The 17,735-nt window shown below is 42.6% G+C and overlaps 1 protein-coding gene across 3 annotated transcripts in view; it reads left to right on the forward strand.

Annotated features, from left to right (window-relative positions):
- polr3b (polymerase (RNA) III (DNA directed) polypeptide B) overlaps positions 1 to 17,735 on the forward strand; it is a 46,279-nt gene that overhangs the window by 8,878 nt on the left and 19,666 nt on the right. For all 3 annotated transcript variants that reach the window (XM_061774285.1, XM_061774286.1, XM_061774287.1), the window contains 11 exons: positions 690 to 812; positions 1,563 to 1,679; positions 1,784 to 1,918; positions 3,608 to 3,769; positions 4,517 to 4,717; positions 7,654 to 7,816; positions 10,423 to 10,576; positions 11,161 to 11,235; positions 11,312 to 11,410; positions 13,299 to 13,426; positions 17,356 to 17,565. In XM_061774285.1, coding sequence (XP_061630269.1) covers positions 690 to 812; positions 1,563 to 1,679; positions 1,784 to 1,918; positions 3,608 to 3,769; positions 4,517 to 4,717; positions 7,654 to 7,816; positions 10,423 to 10,576; positions 11,161 to 11,235; positions 11,312 to 11,410; positions 13,299 to 13,426; positions 17,356 to 17,565 — 1,567 coding nt within the window. The remainder of the gene's footprint in view (positions 1 to 689; positions 813 to 1,562; positions 1,680 to 1,783; positions 1,919 to 3,607; positions 3,770 to 4,516; positions 4,718 to 7,653; positions 7,817 to 10,422; positions 10,577 to 11,160; positions 11,236 to 11,311; positions 11,411 to 13,298; positions 13,427 to 17,355; positions 17,566 to 17,735) is intronic.

Genomic DNA, 17,735 nt, shown 5'->3' on the forward strand with positions numbered 1-17,735 from the left:
ATTCAAACCCAAACCTCAGAACTGTGACGCAGACATGCTAACCACGAGGCGACTTTACTGCACCTTATCTGACTCCATTCCATGGAAATGTCAGTCAGCCAGCTGGCATCATTATTAACTTCTTTGCCCCCCGAGAACAAACCTCACGTCAACCTTGAGCATCGAGTATCTTCCGAGCAGAAGTCGTTATCCCGATGTTATCACTTTTGTGTGTTCGGTGTATTTGCATGTGCTTGTTTCCCATCCCGCCTTGGATATGGATAAAACGTCGTCCATGTCCAGTGCGGGACTGTTGCCTCAGTTCCCACAGCCTAGCATTTCCATAAGCAAATGTCACCGACAACCCTGTGACTCCATGCACACACACACACACACACACGCACACATGCGCACACACACTCTCCCTGGTTTACCTCCGCTCTCATTTTGTGAGTGTAAGATGTCTGTGTATTCACCTCCAGAGTGAGGTCTTGTCTACACAAATCCTTTTATTTCATTTCCACACTGGGTCAGTCTGCAAATGTTCCTACTTCTCCAGGATTCCCACAGGTGTATCAAATTCTAGGAAATTAAAACAAAAAGTGGATTAATTAGTTGGCTTCTCAGAGCTGGTGGAAAAGGCATTATGATTGATCTTGGAGAAAATGTAGGAACCATTGAGTAATTACCTGCGGTTGTCCTTTCCGAAGGGAATGGGTGTGGAGAGTGACCAGGAGATCGTACAGATGATTGGCACAGAGGAGCATGTCATGGCCAGCTTCGCGCCGAGCCTGGAGGAATGTCAAAAAGCTCAAATATTCACGCAGACCCAGGTAATCACTCTCCTGACAATCTGAACATTTTCCCCTCCCTTCTGGTCAAAGTCAGCAAAGGCCTGATTGTCAAATGTCTCTGAAAGATTATGTAGTACTTTGAGGACAGAAAGCACACACATTTGCTAATTCAATCCACAATCATGGAGTCTGTGGCTGGACCAAACTCTCTGCAACAGTATTTAAGTATTTGCCATGGGAAGTATTGACCAGATTTAACAGTTATTTATTTTTTGACATCCATGAATGCAATTTGTTTGGGTTATTTTCCCTTAAAGATTGTGGTTAAGAGGAGCCACCGGGTACACTGATGAGGCGTCATTTGCGTCCCAGCAACCGGCTGCTGCTGCGCTTGTGTTTCTGACTCCCTCATGTCTTTTCAATGTGTTCACTGGGTCATTGTACTGTGCACAATGAGGCCTAAATCTATACCATTAAAGGTAGATATAGATAAGGACCATTCTCATCAGATTGTGATGAGTAATCTGCCTCAGTCTGCTTTGGGTTGTAGTTACACTGTAGAACCCAATTCAGATTGTTTGCTCACAAATTTCACAACTGGGAACTGCATCATGGTAGCATAAATGAAAAATACAACAAGACATGGATTCGGATATATTCCAGAGCTGCCAACCAATAGAAATTCACTTCCCCCCCCCCCCCCTCCCCCCTTCCCTTTTTACGCTAAGGATTCTGTATTGACAAATAACACTTTTCTTGATCAGAATTCTTGTTTACCTCTGTTGCCAGGCTCTGCGGTACCTTGGGAATAAAGTGCGCAGGCAGCGCATGTGGGGAGGACCCAAGAAAACCAAAATGGAGGAGGCCAGGGAACTGCTGGCTTCACTAATTCTCACACATGTGCCTGTATGTGGAAAAAATTAAATGGATGAGTGGGTTCCTGGTAAAGTGAGCCATGTGCACGCAATATGACATCATCATCGTGTGGTTTTGTGTGTGTGTGTGTTCAGGTGAAAGAGTTTAACTTCAGAGCCAAGTGTATTTACCTGGCAGTGATGGTGCGCAGGGTGATCCTGGCTCAAGGGAACAACAAGGTGGACGACAGAGATTACTACGGCAACAAACGTCTTGAGTTGGCTGGACAGGTACGACTTCTTAAAACATTCCACTTAAAATTGGTACAGTATATATGTGTTTCCATTGTCAAACGAATATACACTACTCACAAAATGTTTGGGATATTGGGCTTTCGGGTGAAATTTCAGGATGAACTTAAAATGCACTACATTATAACCTTTAAGGGGGAACTTAATTTGACCTTCTCTAAACCTTTGAATGCCCATGTCCAGCTGTTTAATGTTTCAGTACTTTTTGCCCACTTTGCTGCTCTCTAACAAGGAGCAAGGGCAAAATTCACAACCGATGTTTGATTTAATTACCCCCCCCCCTTAAGGTTATAGTGCACTTTAGGTTCATCCTCATATTTTGTCTGAAAGCCAAATATCCCTAACTTTTTGGGAGCAGTTTAACTACCTTTTTGACACCCTTGCGTTGAGCTATTACGACAATGATGCGCTATGTCAAGGGTGACTCATGAGCTTTCCAAACCTTGGCACGGCAAGCTAGAAATGTACATTATAATCTCACCACAAAATCTGCATTCCAACCGTTGCCATGCATTGTCGTCACGAGACATCAGCTTATTGTGGAATGATACAAGGATCAACTCTGCCTCCATCTTTGCTTTTTCTTTGGCCTTTTGAGGGTTTTAGGAAAAGTATAACATGGAAAGAAGGTACACAGGAATAGGTTCAAAGCAGGCTGGCTTAAGCGTTGCCACAAGTTAAGGTAACATGTTTGATTTTTGTATTAATATTAAGAGATGGTGAACCAGCCGTTAGCACGTCTCTCATTATACTTATATTATTATAAGGATTTTTTCAATTTGTCATTCTAAATCTGAACAAATCGCAGCTCGAGCAATAGATCCACAGTATTACAGCTGGAAAAAAAACCTCATTCCTTGTTTGTTTTTAGTGTGACTAGATAAGACTACTAAATATGCTTGTTTAAAAAAAAAAAAAAATGTCTATACTGTAAAGAGGTAGCAGAAAGTCATGTCTGCGGTGCAATGCAGCAGATCACAGCATCAGAAGTGAGCCCCAGATCCTTCACCTCTCTCTTTTATTCCTGCCTCCTCCTTTTAATAAGACTCATTATTTTTCCCTCTGCTTTGTTTTTCCCTGTTTTGTTTTCTTCACCCCCGCCAACCCTGCTTGAATTGCAGCCTGCCTTTGTCAGGCGGGAGATATGCGGTGGCACCAAAATCCCAAAGCTGTGGAACCGTGGGGATTTTTCAGTGTGCTGACAATAGACACGCTGTCTTGACTGGAGCGATTGAGCTAATCCGTGGGCCCGACTCTGATAATGTCATTACTGCTGTCTTAAATTCTTTAATTTCCCCCCCACCACACCCCACCCCACCCCACCCTACCCCGACCTGGAGCAGGAGCTGGGAGGGGGCAGGGGGGAATCCTCTTTCAATAGGGGCTTACGCCAGCAATATTCTCGTTTTCCAATTATGCTTCCCTGACATTCAACTAATTGGCATGGCTGTGCAACGGAAGCTTAATTTCTTTATTAATTTCAAGCCTGTTTGTTGTGATGTCTGCTAATGCTCGGGTCGGGTGCTGGGGGCTGCGAAGGAGGTGGGACAGGAACCACAATTCGGGCCCACCTAGTTATGAAATATGATTGTAAAATCACACGTCACACTGACATCTCTAAATGCATTTGAACCAAAACTGATGAGGACATACTTTTGCCTCTTGCAGCTTCTGTCCCTGCTGTTTGAAGATTTGTTTAAAAAGTTCAACTCTGAACTGAAGAAGATTGCCGACCAGATCATCCCCAAACAGAGGGCGGCACAGTTCGATGTGGTCAAGCACATGAGACAAGACCAGATCACTAATGGCATGATCAACGCTATTTCCACTGTAAGTGTGTGTGTGTGGGCCTCTGTGTGCGTGTGTTTGTCATTACTTGCTTGATGAAACTCACGTAGGAGTTGTTTGGTTTTGTCACATGAATCCCCTATTGATAAGCGGTAGGTCAATAGGTTCATTAAAAATTTTGAGGATTATGGTCCATCAAGGCAGAACAGTTGCCTCGTGGTTAGCATGTCTGCCTCAAGTCTGGATTTTCTGGCTTCCTCCCACATTTAAAAACATGCACGTTTGGTTCATTGAAGACTCTAAATTGTCCATAGCTATGAATGTAAGTGTGAATGATTGTTTGTGTATTTGTGCCCTGCAATTGGCTGGTGACCAGTCCAGGGTGTACCCCGCTTCTTACTCACGGTCAGCCAAGGTAGGCTCCAGCCTCCAGCTCACCCGCTACCCTAATGACTAAAAGCGCAATAGAAAATGGGCGGTTCATCCATCCATCCATTTTCTTTACCGCTTATCTCCACGGGCTGGAACCGATCCCAGCTATATAATATCCCTAAATGTTTTTCACAGGCAGCCATATTTGCTGACCATGTACTATTAGAACTGCCCTGTGATTTGCTTGCGACCAGTCCAGGGTGTACCCCGCCTCCCGCCCAAAGACAGCGGGTATACGCTCCAGGTCACCCACAACCCTAATGAAGTACAGCATTACAGAAAATGCATCGGTGGATAGTCCATCAAACATGGATATGACTGATTCTGAAAGATATTCAATAATTCTTCCTGTCATAGGGCAACTGGTCCCTGAAGAGATTCAAGATGGACCGTCAGGGGGTGACACAGGTGTTGTCTCGTCTTTCTTACATTTCGGCTCTGGGCATGATGACCCGTATCTCCTCCCAGTTCGAGAAGACCCGGAAGGTTAGCGGGCCGCGCTCCCTGCAGCCCTCGCAATGGGGCATGCTGTGCCCGTCCGACACACCCGAAGGCGAGGTGAGCGTTCTCCATACACGCATGATTGCTTTGGTTGCTCACAGTACAGCGGTACCTTCAAGTACAGCGGTACCTTCAAGTGCCCCAACTTACATGTTATGTTATGAGCCTTCGCTTGTTGAACTTGTTGCTTTGTATTGGAGCCAAAATTTTAGTTACGAGTGATTGTCAGATACGATAAAAAGTTTGCAATTAAGCTACTGTAATGCCCTCGCATGTGGGTAAAGAGAGCTGATGCACTTTCAGCCTTTAGTCCAACAGACAAATACAAAATGGGAAAACTTTCAAGGTGCTGCTGTTGGCCACAACTCATGCCCAGACGCTCACACGCAGACTACCTGGCCAACCAGACTTCATCTCCTCACCTGACTCACTCCACCAGATCCCTTACAGGCACACATCCAACACATGATTACTACAGTATCAGCGGTAATTGCACTTTATAAAACCACTTTGATTTTTTTTTTTTTTTTACATCAGGGATGTCAAACATTTTCTTCCAAAGGCCGCATACAGAAAAATCAGAGGCAAAGGTCACGTTGACATCTTTTAATGTATTTAACACACTAAAGCAATCCATCAATGTAGATAAAGCTATGCAATGCAATAATAATATTTATTTTTATTAGGCTTTACACGATCACGATTTTTGGGGCCGATCACCGACCAGCGAGTTTTAAAAAAATGATAACCCATCACCGATCCGATCACAAGATGGAGGAATGTGTCTATTTAAATGACCTGTTCATTTATTGTATATACTTGTGTACTTAATTGCTCAGAAAATGATTTTTACAATAAAGAATGTATCTTTGTTCCTCTATTTATGCCAGTGAGGCATAGTGACAGACAGAACAAATGAATGGTCTTCGATTAGATGGCAGGAAGTAAATACAGTAATTCATGTTTCCACTTTTTGTGACATTTTTGTTTGTTGGTGTGACGTGAGATTTTTCAATTGTAAAATATGTTCCTTGGCTCCATAAAGGTTGGAAATCAATGCTCTAGTCAGGTCATGTATTTTAATCAGTCAGGTCAAACCCACATTACAACATGACAGAAATAATGGGTGTTAACTTACTGTAATTAAATGACTTTATTTTTAATTAAATGACTTCACCCACACCAAAACCTTAGAGCATGATTCGACAGAACGGCGGCAAGTTTACGTCCAGCCGTTCGTGCTACGACTAGCTTGATAGGCTACATAACATTTTATTGCCTGCTTGTGAGCCGTATCGTATTAAAAGTACGTGAACATACCTGAAGCTATCCTTAAACGAATGTCCTCTCCTGTCCTGAGCACCGGTGACCACCAACACACGTTTCCCCCCCCATTTTGTCCTTATAATACAAAGTCGGCGCGCTCCACTCTTCGCCACGGTAACGAGTGTCTTCTTCTTCTTTTCCTTTCGGCTTGTCCCGTTAGGGGTCGCCACAGCGCGTCATCCTTTTCCATGAGAGCCTATCTCCTGCATCCTCCTCTCGAACACCAACTGCCATCATGTCTTCCCTCACGACATCCATCAACCTTCTCTTTGGTCTTCCTCTAGCTCTCTTGCCTGGCAGCTCCATCTTCATCATCCTTCTACCAATATACTCACTATTTCTCCTCTGGACGTGTCCAAACCATCGAAGTCTGCTCTCTCTAACTTTGTCTCCAAAACATCGAACCTTGGCTGTCCCTCTGATGAGCTCATTTCTAATTTTATCCAACCTGGTCACTCCGAGAGCGAACCTCAACATCTTCATTTCCGCCACCTCCAGCTCTGCTTCCTGTTTTCTCTTCAGTGCCACTGTCTCTAATCCATACATCATGGCTGGCCTCACCACTGTTTTATAAACTTTGCCCTTCATCCTAGCAGAGACTCTTCTGTCACATAAAACGCCACGGTAACGAGTGTATCCGGTCGCATTTGAGTTGACAAGATAAAGCCCAATGATCGTAAAAAACGGGATGAGGTGGTATCGGAATACAAGATTTTATTGCAGTCGTCTGACAGTGCAATCTTGAAAGAGCAAATTTGTCTTGTAGTCTGATCCGTGTTGTCTGTCACAGAAGTGTTGTCTTTTCTACACCGCCGACATGTTTTTTTTTTTTTTTTTTATAACTTTATTGGCCGTCAGATATTTACAGGACTACGCCAAAAAACACGCGACAAGGCTAAAAATAAACTAGCTTTTGGATTCAAATATACTGTGCACGATGGCGACGCGGACTAAATGTATTTTGCGGAGCCGATCGATGACGTCATTGATCGGATCGGCGAATTATGACATTAAAGCCGATCAGCATAGAATGCTAATTATCGGCCGATACCGATAAGGCCGATCAAATCGGTGTAAAGTCTAATTTTTATGTAGTTTATATTTTTAAAATAAAACCAGCTTGCTAATGAAGCAAAAAGTCAATGATTATTCAGGATTTTTGGGTGGCCAGTGGCCCTGTATCCCACTCGAAGAGATCCACCCCTGCACTGAGCAGCAGCAAAATCATATTGCCACATTTAGAACCAAAACAGGAGCATTCTGTACTAAGCTGACATTGGCGTCACAGCTTACCGAAGGACTAGTGATTGGTTGAGAGCAAGGAGGTGAGAGATGAGAACGAACTTCTGTTCTCCTGCCTTGCCGCCCAGTGTAGAAAGAAAGTAGCACAATGCAAGGCAATGTTGTGTCAAATGTATATTTTAGTCTATGCTGCCTGCTGCTAAAAAATAGATGGTGGGCTGCAAATTGTGCCCGGACAGTAGTTTGGACAGATCTGCAAAAATTCTATTTTCCTATCTTTCATGCTATTTTTGTTTATTAAAAATGCAATAAAAAGGGGAGTTTATTTTTTATTTTTTATTTTTTTTGCTGGAACAGATAAATGGCATTTCAATTAAATTCAATGGCAAAAATGTATTTGATGTTGTGTCGTATTGGTGTGGTAGGCCTGCGGGCTGGTGAAAAACTTGGCCCTGATGACCCACATCACCACTGACATGGAAGACAGTCCCATCATCAAGCTGGCCTTCAACCTAGGTGTGGAGGACGTCAACTTGCTGTGCGGAGAGGAGCTTTCCTACCCCAGCGTCTTCCTCGTCTTCCTCAATGGTAAAACATTCTCGCCATGCATGCACTGAGCAACAGCATTAGATGCTTTTTCCTTTAGATCACACTGTGCCAGGAGAGATCATCAGGAGCCCTGCTGTAATATATCCATCCATCCATTTTATTTACCGCTTATCCTCACTGGGGTCACAGGCTGCTGGAGCCTATCCCAGCTATCTTCGGGCGGGAGGCGGGGTACACCCTGAACCAGTCGCCAGCCAATCGCAGGGCACATAGAAACAAACAACCATTTGTACTCACATTCACACCTACGGGGGCAATTTGGAGTCCTCAATCAATCTACCACGCATGTTTTTGGGATGTGGGAGGAAACCGATGTCCCCGGAGAAAACCCACCCAGGCACGGGGAGAACATGCAAACTCCACACAGGCGGGGCTGGGATTTGAACCCCGTTCCCCAGAACTGGGAGGCTGATGTGCTAACCTTTTTTCACCGTGCCGGCGTAATATATCCAATTTACTTAATTCATTCTGTGGTCTTAAAATTAAGTATTTCCTCCAAATAATGTATCTTTGTCTATCTATGCCAGTGACATATAGTGACAGACATAATTAAATGCGCTTCCAAAACCATTTGCACAATTGTCACTGTACCAGATCACTGCACTTTTAGTCACATTAAATTGCTCTGCAGGACTTTGCATCATTTCCACAATTGCCATTATAGCAGTATCACCACACTACAGGAACACTTTAATTGCTCAGTGACTCTCCATACTTGTTTTTAATGTCTTAAATGTATATTTCGTCATAGTGGCTGTTTATTATTTTGCAGAGTGGCTCCAACTACCAGAGACAAATTCCTTGTGTGTCTTGTAACATATTTGGCCAATAAAGCTGATTCTGATTCATTAGATGACAGAAGTAACATAAACTGTGCATCCACAGAATAATATATTTGGGTTCAACTAAACCAGCCCAGATTTCGCACTAAATGAATTTATGAATATATTTAGATGAGATTATTATTTTAGTATACAATTTGTGACCTTTTTTAAATGTAAAATACAGTATGTGCCTTGGCTCATTAAAGGTTGGGAAACACTTCTTTAGATCACTCCAAGGCAAACTCTAATCCTCTGTGTGAGCACATGAAGGGAAATGTTAATTTTTCTTATTAATTTGTCATTAATTTCACAGCAGCAGTTTACAACTCTTTAATTACTCAATGTTTGTGTGGCCACTGATAAGTGTTGCAAATGACGTTAGCTGCCGTAGTATTTAATTAGCCACAAACAGCAGGTGTCCAACCCCTTCAGTGTGTGTTCTGTGCACACGCACACACACAGTCTGTTCTGTTCTCCACTGACACTCGCCTGTCTGATGTGATATGAAGACCATCTCAGCAGGAACGGTATTTTAGCCCTCATACAGTGAGCCCAATGCAAATAGCAAAAATTGGCAAACAATGGAGATCCCTCCTAAAATCTTTATAAGCTTCACATTTTGCAACTTTATAGTTTAAAAAAAATAATAAACGGACTGTGAGGACCCTGGCGTGTATGTTACTGCTTTGCAAACCTGTGAAAATACCAATTACTGTTTTGCTATTGGCATTTTTATTATGTTTTTGACTCAGTTGATACATAGTGTAATCTCATTTTTTTAAATGCACATCGCAAACTCTATCTGTAATCGGCCCCTTACTAATATCGAATATATATTTATTTTAGCTTTGTGGTTATGAAGATGATTAAAAAAAAATTGCTATAAAAATCAAACAGCCTTTCGACAACCGTTAATAATAATAATAAAGTTTATTTACAGAGCACATATCCTACAAAGGTTGCAGCTCAAAGTGCTTCACAGTAAAAGAAACGACATCAAAAGGAACATAAGATCGTTTAAAGCACTATAGTAAAAGATATGACAACAATAGAAGACTTCCAAGCTTATGTTTCAAACCCTTCTACATGCGAGATTTCAGCGAGATATTTAGATATTTTGCAGCCGTATAAACATAAGCAGTAATAAAATGCATAAATAATACAGAATATTAAAAACACAATGCAGCACCAAACAGTCATGCAATACACACTAAAATGCACAATTTAAAATGTTATTACGAGTAAAACATATGAGCCAACAGCATAAAACTAGATAGAGCAATAGTGCAGGAGGTGTACGCATCGATAGAGCTTATTAAAAGCTAGAGTAAACAAACTTTTGAAAATATCAACAGAGTTGGCTTCCCTGATATCAAAAGGTAAAGTGTTCCAGAGCTTAGAGGCATAAGTAACAAAGGCTGCATCCCCAATTTTCCTCTGACTGTTGGAGGGAACCTTCAACAAATCAGCAGCAGATGGTCGAAGTGTTCTTGGAGTCTGATATTTAATAATTCTGTTGTTGGAATTTTATTTATTTTTTTAAGCAACATCCCTACCTTTTCCCTATCATATCACAATAGACAAGATAGCTGTTGTTGTGTTATAAAGTGAAGACTTTCTTCCATCTGTTCACCCATTTTCTGTAACACTTGTCCTTTTTAACTAGAGTCTGTCTCAGCTCACTTTGGGAGAGAGCCCTCTTAATTTATTCTCCTGAATATAGACAATATATTTGAAGTCATTCCGTGCTCTGATTCACAGGAAACATTCTCGGCGTCATTCGAGATTATCACAAGCTGGTCAGCACCTTCAGGCTGATGCGCAGGGCGGGATTCATCAACGAGTTTGTGTCAATCTCCACCAATATGGCCGACCGCTGTGTGTACATCTCATCGGATGGAGGGCGCCTCTGCAGGTTTCTCTTCATTTATACTGGAGGCTTTTTTTTGTCATGTAATTCTATATTCAGTGGTACCTTAAAAACATATGCTCCAACAAATTATTTTTTTTAGTTTTTGAGTTTTTTTTTTCTTGTGTGTGCTTTTTGTGAGCAAAGATATGTGCAAGCTTCAGATACACCGTTGCTTAAGTGAAATGAATTTTTTTTTAGCAGTTAAGGTACTTTAATGCCCTTGCATAAGAGCAAGGAAAGCCACAGTCACTGATGCACTTTCAGTTGTTTATTGAATGGGTCAAACAGTCAAACACGGAACTATAAAATGATAAAACTTGCAAAGAGCTGCTGGAGGCCACAACTCACGGCCAGATGCAAACCAATTTGTATGTTTTTATACATTGTATTGCTTTTTTTCTTTATTAAAAATGTAGTAAAAAAAAAAGGGGGGGGCTGAAACGGTTATATGGCATTTCAATTAATTTCAATGGGAAACTTTATATATATCGTGTGTTTGTGTGAGAGACTAAATTGAGTCAAGGTACCACTGAACTTGTTTGTTCGTCACGGTACCACAGTAGCCTACTTGTTTGTTCACTTCGTAGACCGTACATCATCGTGAAAAAGGGCCAGCCCATGGTGAAAAACAAGCACATTGAGGATCTGTCGCAGGGCTACAGGTGCCGCCCGCCACACATTCATAAGATGTTGGCTGTCACTTGGATGGCGCTTGTCTGACTGTTTTTATGCACCCAGATCCTTTGAGGACTTCCTGCATGAAGGTCTGGTGGAGTACCTGGATGTCAATGAGGAGAATGACTGTCAGATCGCCCTTTACGAGCACATGATAAACAAGTGAGTTGTGTTGAACCCGAATTGTTCTGTCCTACGCCACTCAAGGCCGACAACGAGGTGCTTTAAAGCGACCACACCAGCACGACACCCCGCTCCACACACTGGCTTTCAAGTTGGGATTTTTTTCCCCTTCCCATTGTTTTCCCTTCCTCGAGTTTCCGCCACTATGTTGTGTGTACACTCACGGCCGACAGCGAGGGGCTCTACTGTAAAGTGGGCCATGCCAGTGGACTATCGGAAGGGAAGCTGCATTTTCGGGGTGTGGGTATAGCTAGCTAGCTAACGGCACGTTACAATTGCGACAGATAACCGCTGACGTGAACAAAGGCGCTGAAGTTCTTATATAGTGGGGGGGGGACGACTCATGCTGAATGCCCAAGTGCGTCTCTGAGATTACGTTCAAGTTCCAGGGGGAGTTGTTGTAGGCTGAAATGTGGGTGTTTTTATGCAGACAGATGATAGCGCATGACAGTTTTTTTCCCAGTCTGAAATATTGAATGTGAGGCCAGGGATGTTCTGCCTCTTCTGACGGCGAGTAGTACGCCGAAGAAATCCTTTGCTTCCCGCATGCCTCACATAAATACATTGCTAGAAACATTGCTCCTGTGTGGGGCTGCGGACTGCAGACACTGTGTTCGCACATGTGACCGCCTGGCTCTGTTTGATTTGTCAAATGGAGTGAAACGTCGCTAGTGGTGAATTTGGATTGGAGTGATTTGACAGGTTCTGAGTCTCTCTGACAAAACCAAAATAAATAGGTCACGTAAATTGTAACAGAATGTAGCTTAAGGTAATGGAGTAAAAATTACATCTCAACAAAAATATCCAAGTAAAAGTAAAAAGTATGCTGCATTAAAGCTATACTGAGTACAATTTATCCAGAAAGTGACTCAACTAAATGTAACAGAGTAACTAGAGCTTGCAACTACCCAACTCTGGTAATCTACTTTGGTTAAAATGTACATAGTTGAACATTTAACAATGTGAGAAAGCGAAAGTTGTAAACTCCATAAATATAATGTGAATTGAAGGTGTAATGTGCAAAATCTGTTTGTCTTGAAAATTATCAAAAGAAAATGTCAACAGGTCAAGTAAATAGGGGCGATCAGCATAGGAGTTTATTTATAAAAAAATGTGTCTTGAGTTTGTTGTCACATTTCAATCGGGCCAATTATACATTACTCGTGCACTCACTGTAGTCGTCTCCCCACGCTGCACTATTGGCATATCTGTTGTTGACCAATACTGGCCACTCATGCCAGAGTAGCATCTGCACCACATGCACACTGACTGAAGAGTATCTGCAACATTTGCACAATCATTGCATTGTCCCAGATTATCGCGCTACTAGTCACTTTAAACTGCATACACTCCTTGAAGTCTCGGCGCCCTTTGCACAATGGTCATCAACTGCTCTAAGTGCAAGAGGACTCTGCATCTTTCTGCACTATTGTAAAAAAAAGTTAAATAATTTGTACCGGCATTACCAGATAACTAGCAACCCTTTATTGCTCAGTGACTGTTTTTGTCAATGTCTTTTTGTCTCAAAAGAGTTCTCTGTCAATTGACTGTTTGTTGTCGTAGTAGAGCGGCTCCAACTACCGGGGACAAATTCCTTGTGTTTTTATGGACATACTTGGTAAATAAAGATGATTCTGTTCTGATTCTGATCTGATCAACAGTCCCAAGGTAACAGTCCTTTTGGAGTAAGTGCATTAAAACAAACACAAAAAGCCAAACGGACAATGAATCCTTTACAACTGTATTCAAACCATATAAACATATACAAGAGCACGATCGTACAAAATACAAATTATATGCAACATCAAAACCATTCGCTTAACTAGCTCGTTGTGTGTTTTAATGATATTGTATTTTTCTTCTGTAGAGATACAACCCACTTGGAGATCGAGCCCTTCACACTTCTGGGGGTGTGTGCCGGCCTCATTCCCTACCCCCACCACAACCAGTCGCCCAGGAACACATACCAGTGCGCTATGGGCAAGCAGGCCATGGGTAAGACAGATGCAGTTGAGTGAGTATCTTACTTTTTCACACAGGGCCAGGTAACTTTGAATAGTTTTTTTCCCCCTTGAGAAATGAAATCATCATTTAAAAACAGCATTCTAAGTTCACTTGGGTTATATTTGTCTGATATTTAGATTTGTTTGAGGATCTTCAAGTGGGGAAACAATGCAAAAATATAAGAATTTGAGAAGGGGGCCAATACTTTTTTCACGGCACTGTGTGTGTTTTCTGTGTGTGCGTGCGTGTGCATGCGCATGGACATCAAACATGGGGCGCTTGCGTAGGTTCTCCATTGTGCCGTGTGTGTGCGGAGGCCCTTTCCCTGCCAGTCAGCCCGAGTGTCATTAGCAATTCATTGTGTCTGCGCTGGCTGTGCTCGGGGGGGTCGGTGTGCTCAGCTGTGAAAGCGCGCCGAGTGGGCACCCGCGACTCCTTGGTAACCACAACTTCCCCAAACGGCCCCGCTAACATTCGTAACCCCCACGGCAACTCTTTAGCTCCCCCCCAACCTATCTTTTCAAAAAACACAGAGTGGAACTATATTTGGCCCAATATCCTCTGCCTGCTCCGTTTTGTGTGAACAAACCTATACATGTGCAAATCTGCTTGTGCAGCCTGGGCCTATTATCACAGGCTCTGTGCTTGTAGCTCGATTGTCAAGTAATAGCATGTGACAAATGTCAAAGGCTCTCAGGGAGGCCATTAATTATGCCATAACTCGGCCTGTTCCGCCTCACTGGTGGAGTAAAACACCCTCAAAAAACCCAAATCCGCAATTCGGAATCAACTGAAATGGCCATGAAAGTAATGACACATTTAAAAATTCAAATTCAAATTTATCACTGGGGGTACGGTCCAGACCCCCGATGTAAATTGTGATAAAGACAGAAGTTCCAACACTCTTTAATCACATTTACACTTATTAAAACACAAACTTACAATTTGTAAACGTTAATTTAGGGCTGCAGCTATCGAATATTTTATTATTCGAGTATCCAACTAAAGATTCTATCGAATAATCGAGTATTCGGATAAACTATATTTGTGCTTAGTTAAAGAGCAATTATGACTACACAAGAGAAAGTAAGCCATTTCACTTAACACTGAGCAGCTTGAATTTTAATTTGCGACATAATAATACAAGTAGGTTCATGGCTGTGCGTTTATGAGCTGAGACCATTCATCCATTTTCCGTACTGCTTATCCTCACAGTTCTGAAGAACTGGGTTAAAATCCGGCCTTGCCTGTGTGAGTTTCCTCCTACATCCCAAAAACATGCATGGTAGGTTGAAGACTATGCGAATGGTTATTTGTTTATATGTGCCCTGCGATTGGCTGGCGACCAGTTCAGTGTGTATGCCGCCTCTCGCCAGAGTTAGCTGGGATATGCTCCAGCATGCTCGCGATCCGAGTGAGGATAAGTGGTACGGAAGATGAATGGCATGAATGTATGTATGTGCAGCATCAAATGCATTCAAGCTTGCCGTTCAGGGCGTTCATGGATAGCCAATCGCAAAGTGTGCGGGAGCTGATCGAGGCCAAGCTGTCTTTTGACACTTAACGGCAGGTTAGTGGAGGAGGGCTGCGGCGGTTGTCCAGCCTGAGGTGTTTCAGTCTCCCACGCAGTCCCCCTCTTCTTCCTCTTCTCCGCTCTCGATTCCTGCTTTTACCTCAGCTGGGATGTCCGCTGTTAGGTCAATGAGGATCGATGTCCGCAGGACGCTAAGTAAGTCTTAGCTGAGAGAAAATCTCTCCAGTGTGCATTCCTCTACAGCATGACAGGTGGGGAAGTATGGCAGCAACGTTACAACGCTCAGTTATAATCAAGTGTATAAAATTTCTCGCAAACCACATTGCTGGGTCCCTCGCAAGTTAACTTACACACACATTAAAATAAATGAGAAAGGATCAGTAAAAACAGATATGGATGAGAGGAGTGCTGGGTTGCAGCATCCCCGCAGCTTTTGGGCAGCCAAGGGGTCCTCAAAAAGTGATGATGTTAATTTGCTTCAATTATTACCACCAGTATTATTGTTTTCGTTTACACAGTAATTATTGTTTTTCTGCTACAGAAATGCAAAATATGTTTGCTGTGCTTTTTACTAAAGACAAGGGGCCGCGCTCCGCCCATTGCCAGGTAAAATGCGTTATTTCTGTACCATCATTTTGGCTACGTCATTTTCGATGCGCCACCAAGTAGGCCAAAGTGGGAATGTTGCCGGATGACACAAAATATAAAAGATAAAATACTGAAAAATAAAACAAGATGTTAGAGGAGCCCATTGGCTCATTCAGCACAGTGTCATCTCCTCTAGTAGTGGCTTTGGTAAACAGGACTTTAAAAAAAAAAAAATGTTTTTAACAAAGACAAAATTTAATACTGCAGGTTTAACATCAATCCCATTGGTTCGCACTACGCTAATTTTACTTTGTCTTGGGTCTTCTGCTGCATTCTGTGTGTTTTTGGCAGAGATGTTGCGAGATTGACATGCTTAAGAGACATGCTGTTGCAATATGGAAGGTCTGTGTTACGATTACGCGTCACCAGTGTTCGCCTTGCTGCTCAGTCTTAAATGCGCCTACACTTTCGGCTTTGACTTTTTTTCTGTATTTGTCTTCTCTGACGTCATCTCCATCTTCCCGCTCCTCGAATCAAAAAGGTGCACTTCGATTCCGCCTCCTTTCCTCACGTAGATGCCGTAAGTGTGTTGTGGCCTTTCGTCCGTTGAACACGATTAAATAAGCGGTTCCTCGAGGGGGAGAACGTTTCTTAATCATTATTTGTACTCGAGTTACTCGAAAAACCCATACTCGTTTCACCCCGAAAATATTGCTTGTTCTCACTCTCGCAAGTTGGAACGATTCTACAATAACACAGAGGCAGGATGGCTATTGAGAGTAGTGTAGACCAATAGTTCTCCAAAAAAGCCAAAGCATGCTTGCTTCAAACTATTTGTCGCGGCTGAGATTTACTGATACATAAAACAAAAGAGAATTTAAAATGTTTCCATCCATTTTCTATACTGCTTATCCTCATATAATTTGGTCCGCTAACTTAGTGCTAACATACTGTATAATGGGAAACACTATAGACAGCGTAACGGAAATGATCATATATGTTACGTTAAATTTAAAGATTTAAATAACTGCTACTTTTAACGCACACAGAGCAGCAATACATACAAACAGCGTACAACAATACTAACAGGCATATATTATCTTTGCTCTGTGTGAACAATGATTTTTAATGTAGCTCAGTTGGGGACCTTCTCTGCCTCTTCTTCATGCTCTTAATTACGCTGCATCTCTCCCAGTACACCTCAACGCTCCCAGCATGGATGCGTGCAAACTCTAAATTCGGACTTGTGGAAGTATGAACATTTTTTTTTTAACTTGCATGGAAGTGCTCGTATGTCCCAAATGTTGGTATGTGAAAGGTCGTAAGCACTATTGAAAGTCTGTGATATATTGGGAGCATGAAGGATGAACTGTGATATAGCGGAGGGACACTTTACACACAATAGAGACTTTATTCAGTACGTCCGCATTATGCTGTGTCAAAATGTCTGCCTTTACAAAGATGTACCTCAATTTGCTCGTATCGTAAATTCTGAGTGAGACGTGGGATGCTGGGCGGATGTTGTTGTGTTCACTGCCACCATCTAACAGCGGCGTATCTGAAGCTCACTCGTACCTCAAATTTTGTCTGGCAGCACAAAGCAAAAAGACAACAGAGCGACTGTTCATATCACTGAAAACTTGCAGCTTTGTGCACTCGTGAGTCAAGTTACAACCGTATTAGAAATACTGTAGCTCTCGGTATGATGTAGTGCAGTCCTACGCACCGTCAAGCTAGAACCAACATAATAAACCTCTCTCTGACAGTGACGATGAAAACTGAGCATTCCTGTCTCTAGGTACGATTGGCTACAACCAGAGGAACCGCATCGATACGCTGATGTACCTGCTGGCGTACCCTCAGAGGCCCATGGTCAAAACCAAAACCATTGAGCTGATCGACTTCGAGAAGCTGCCAGCTGGTCAGAATGCCACCGTGGCTGTGATGAGCTACAGCGGCTACGACATCGAGGACGCACTGGTCCTCAACAAAGCGTCACTCGACAGAGGTGAGGGAGGCAAAGTAACGGCTACAATTTGTTCCGGACATGTTAACTGCGCTAATACCCAGTGGCAAGCCATGTATTTGGTACGTAGGCCTTCAGTAAGGATTTATCTGACTTAATACATGTCTTAATACCACCACCATTACTTCACATTTATAAAAACTATTAATACT

This window comes from Phyllopteryx taeniolatus, chromosome 5, assembly GCF_024500385.1.
Source record: "Phyllopteryx taeniolatus isolate TA_2022b chromosome 5, UOR_Ptae_1.2, whole genome shotgun sequence".
NCBI lineage: Eukaryota > Metazoa > Chordata > Actinopteri > Syngnathiformes > Syngnathidae > Phyllopteryx > Phyllopteryx taeniolatus.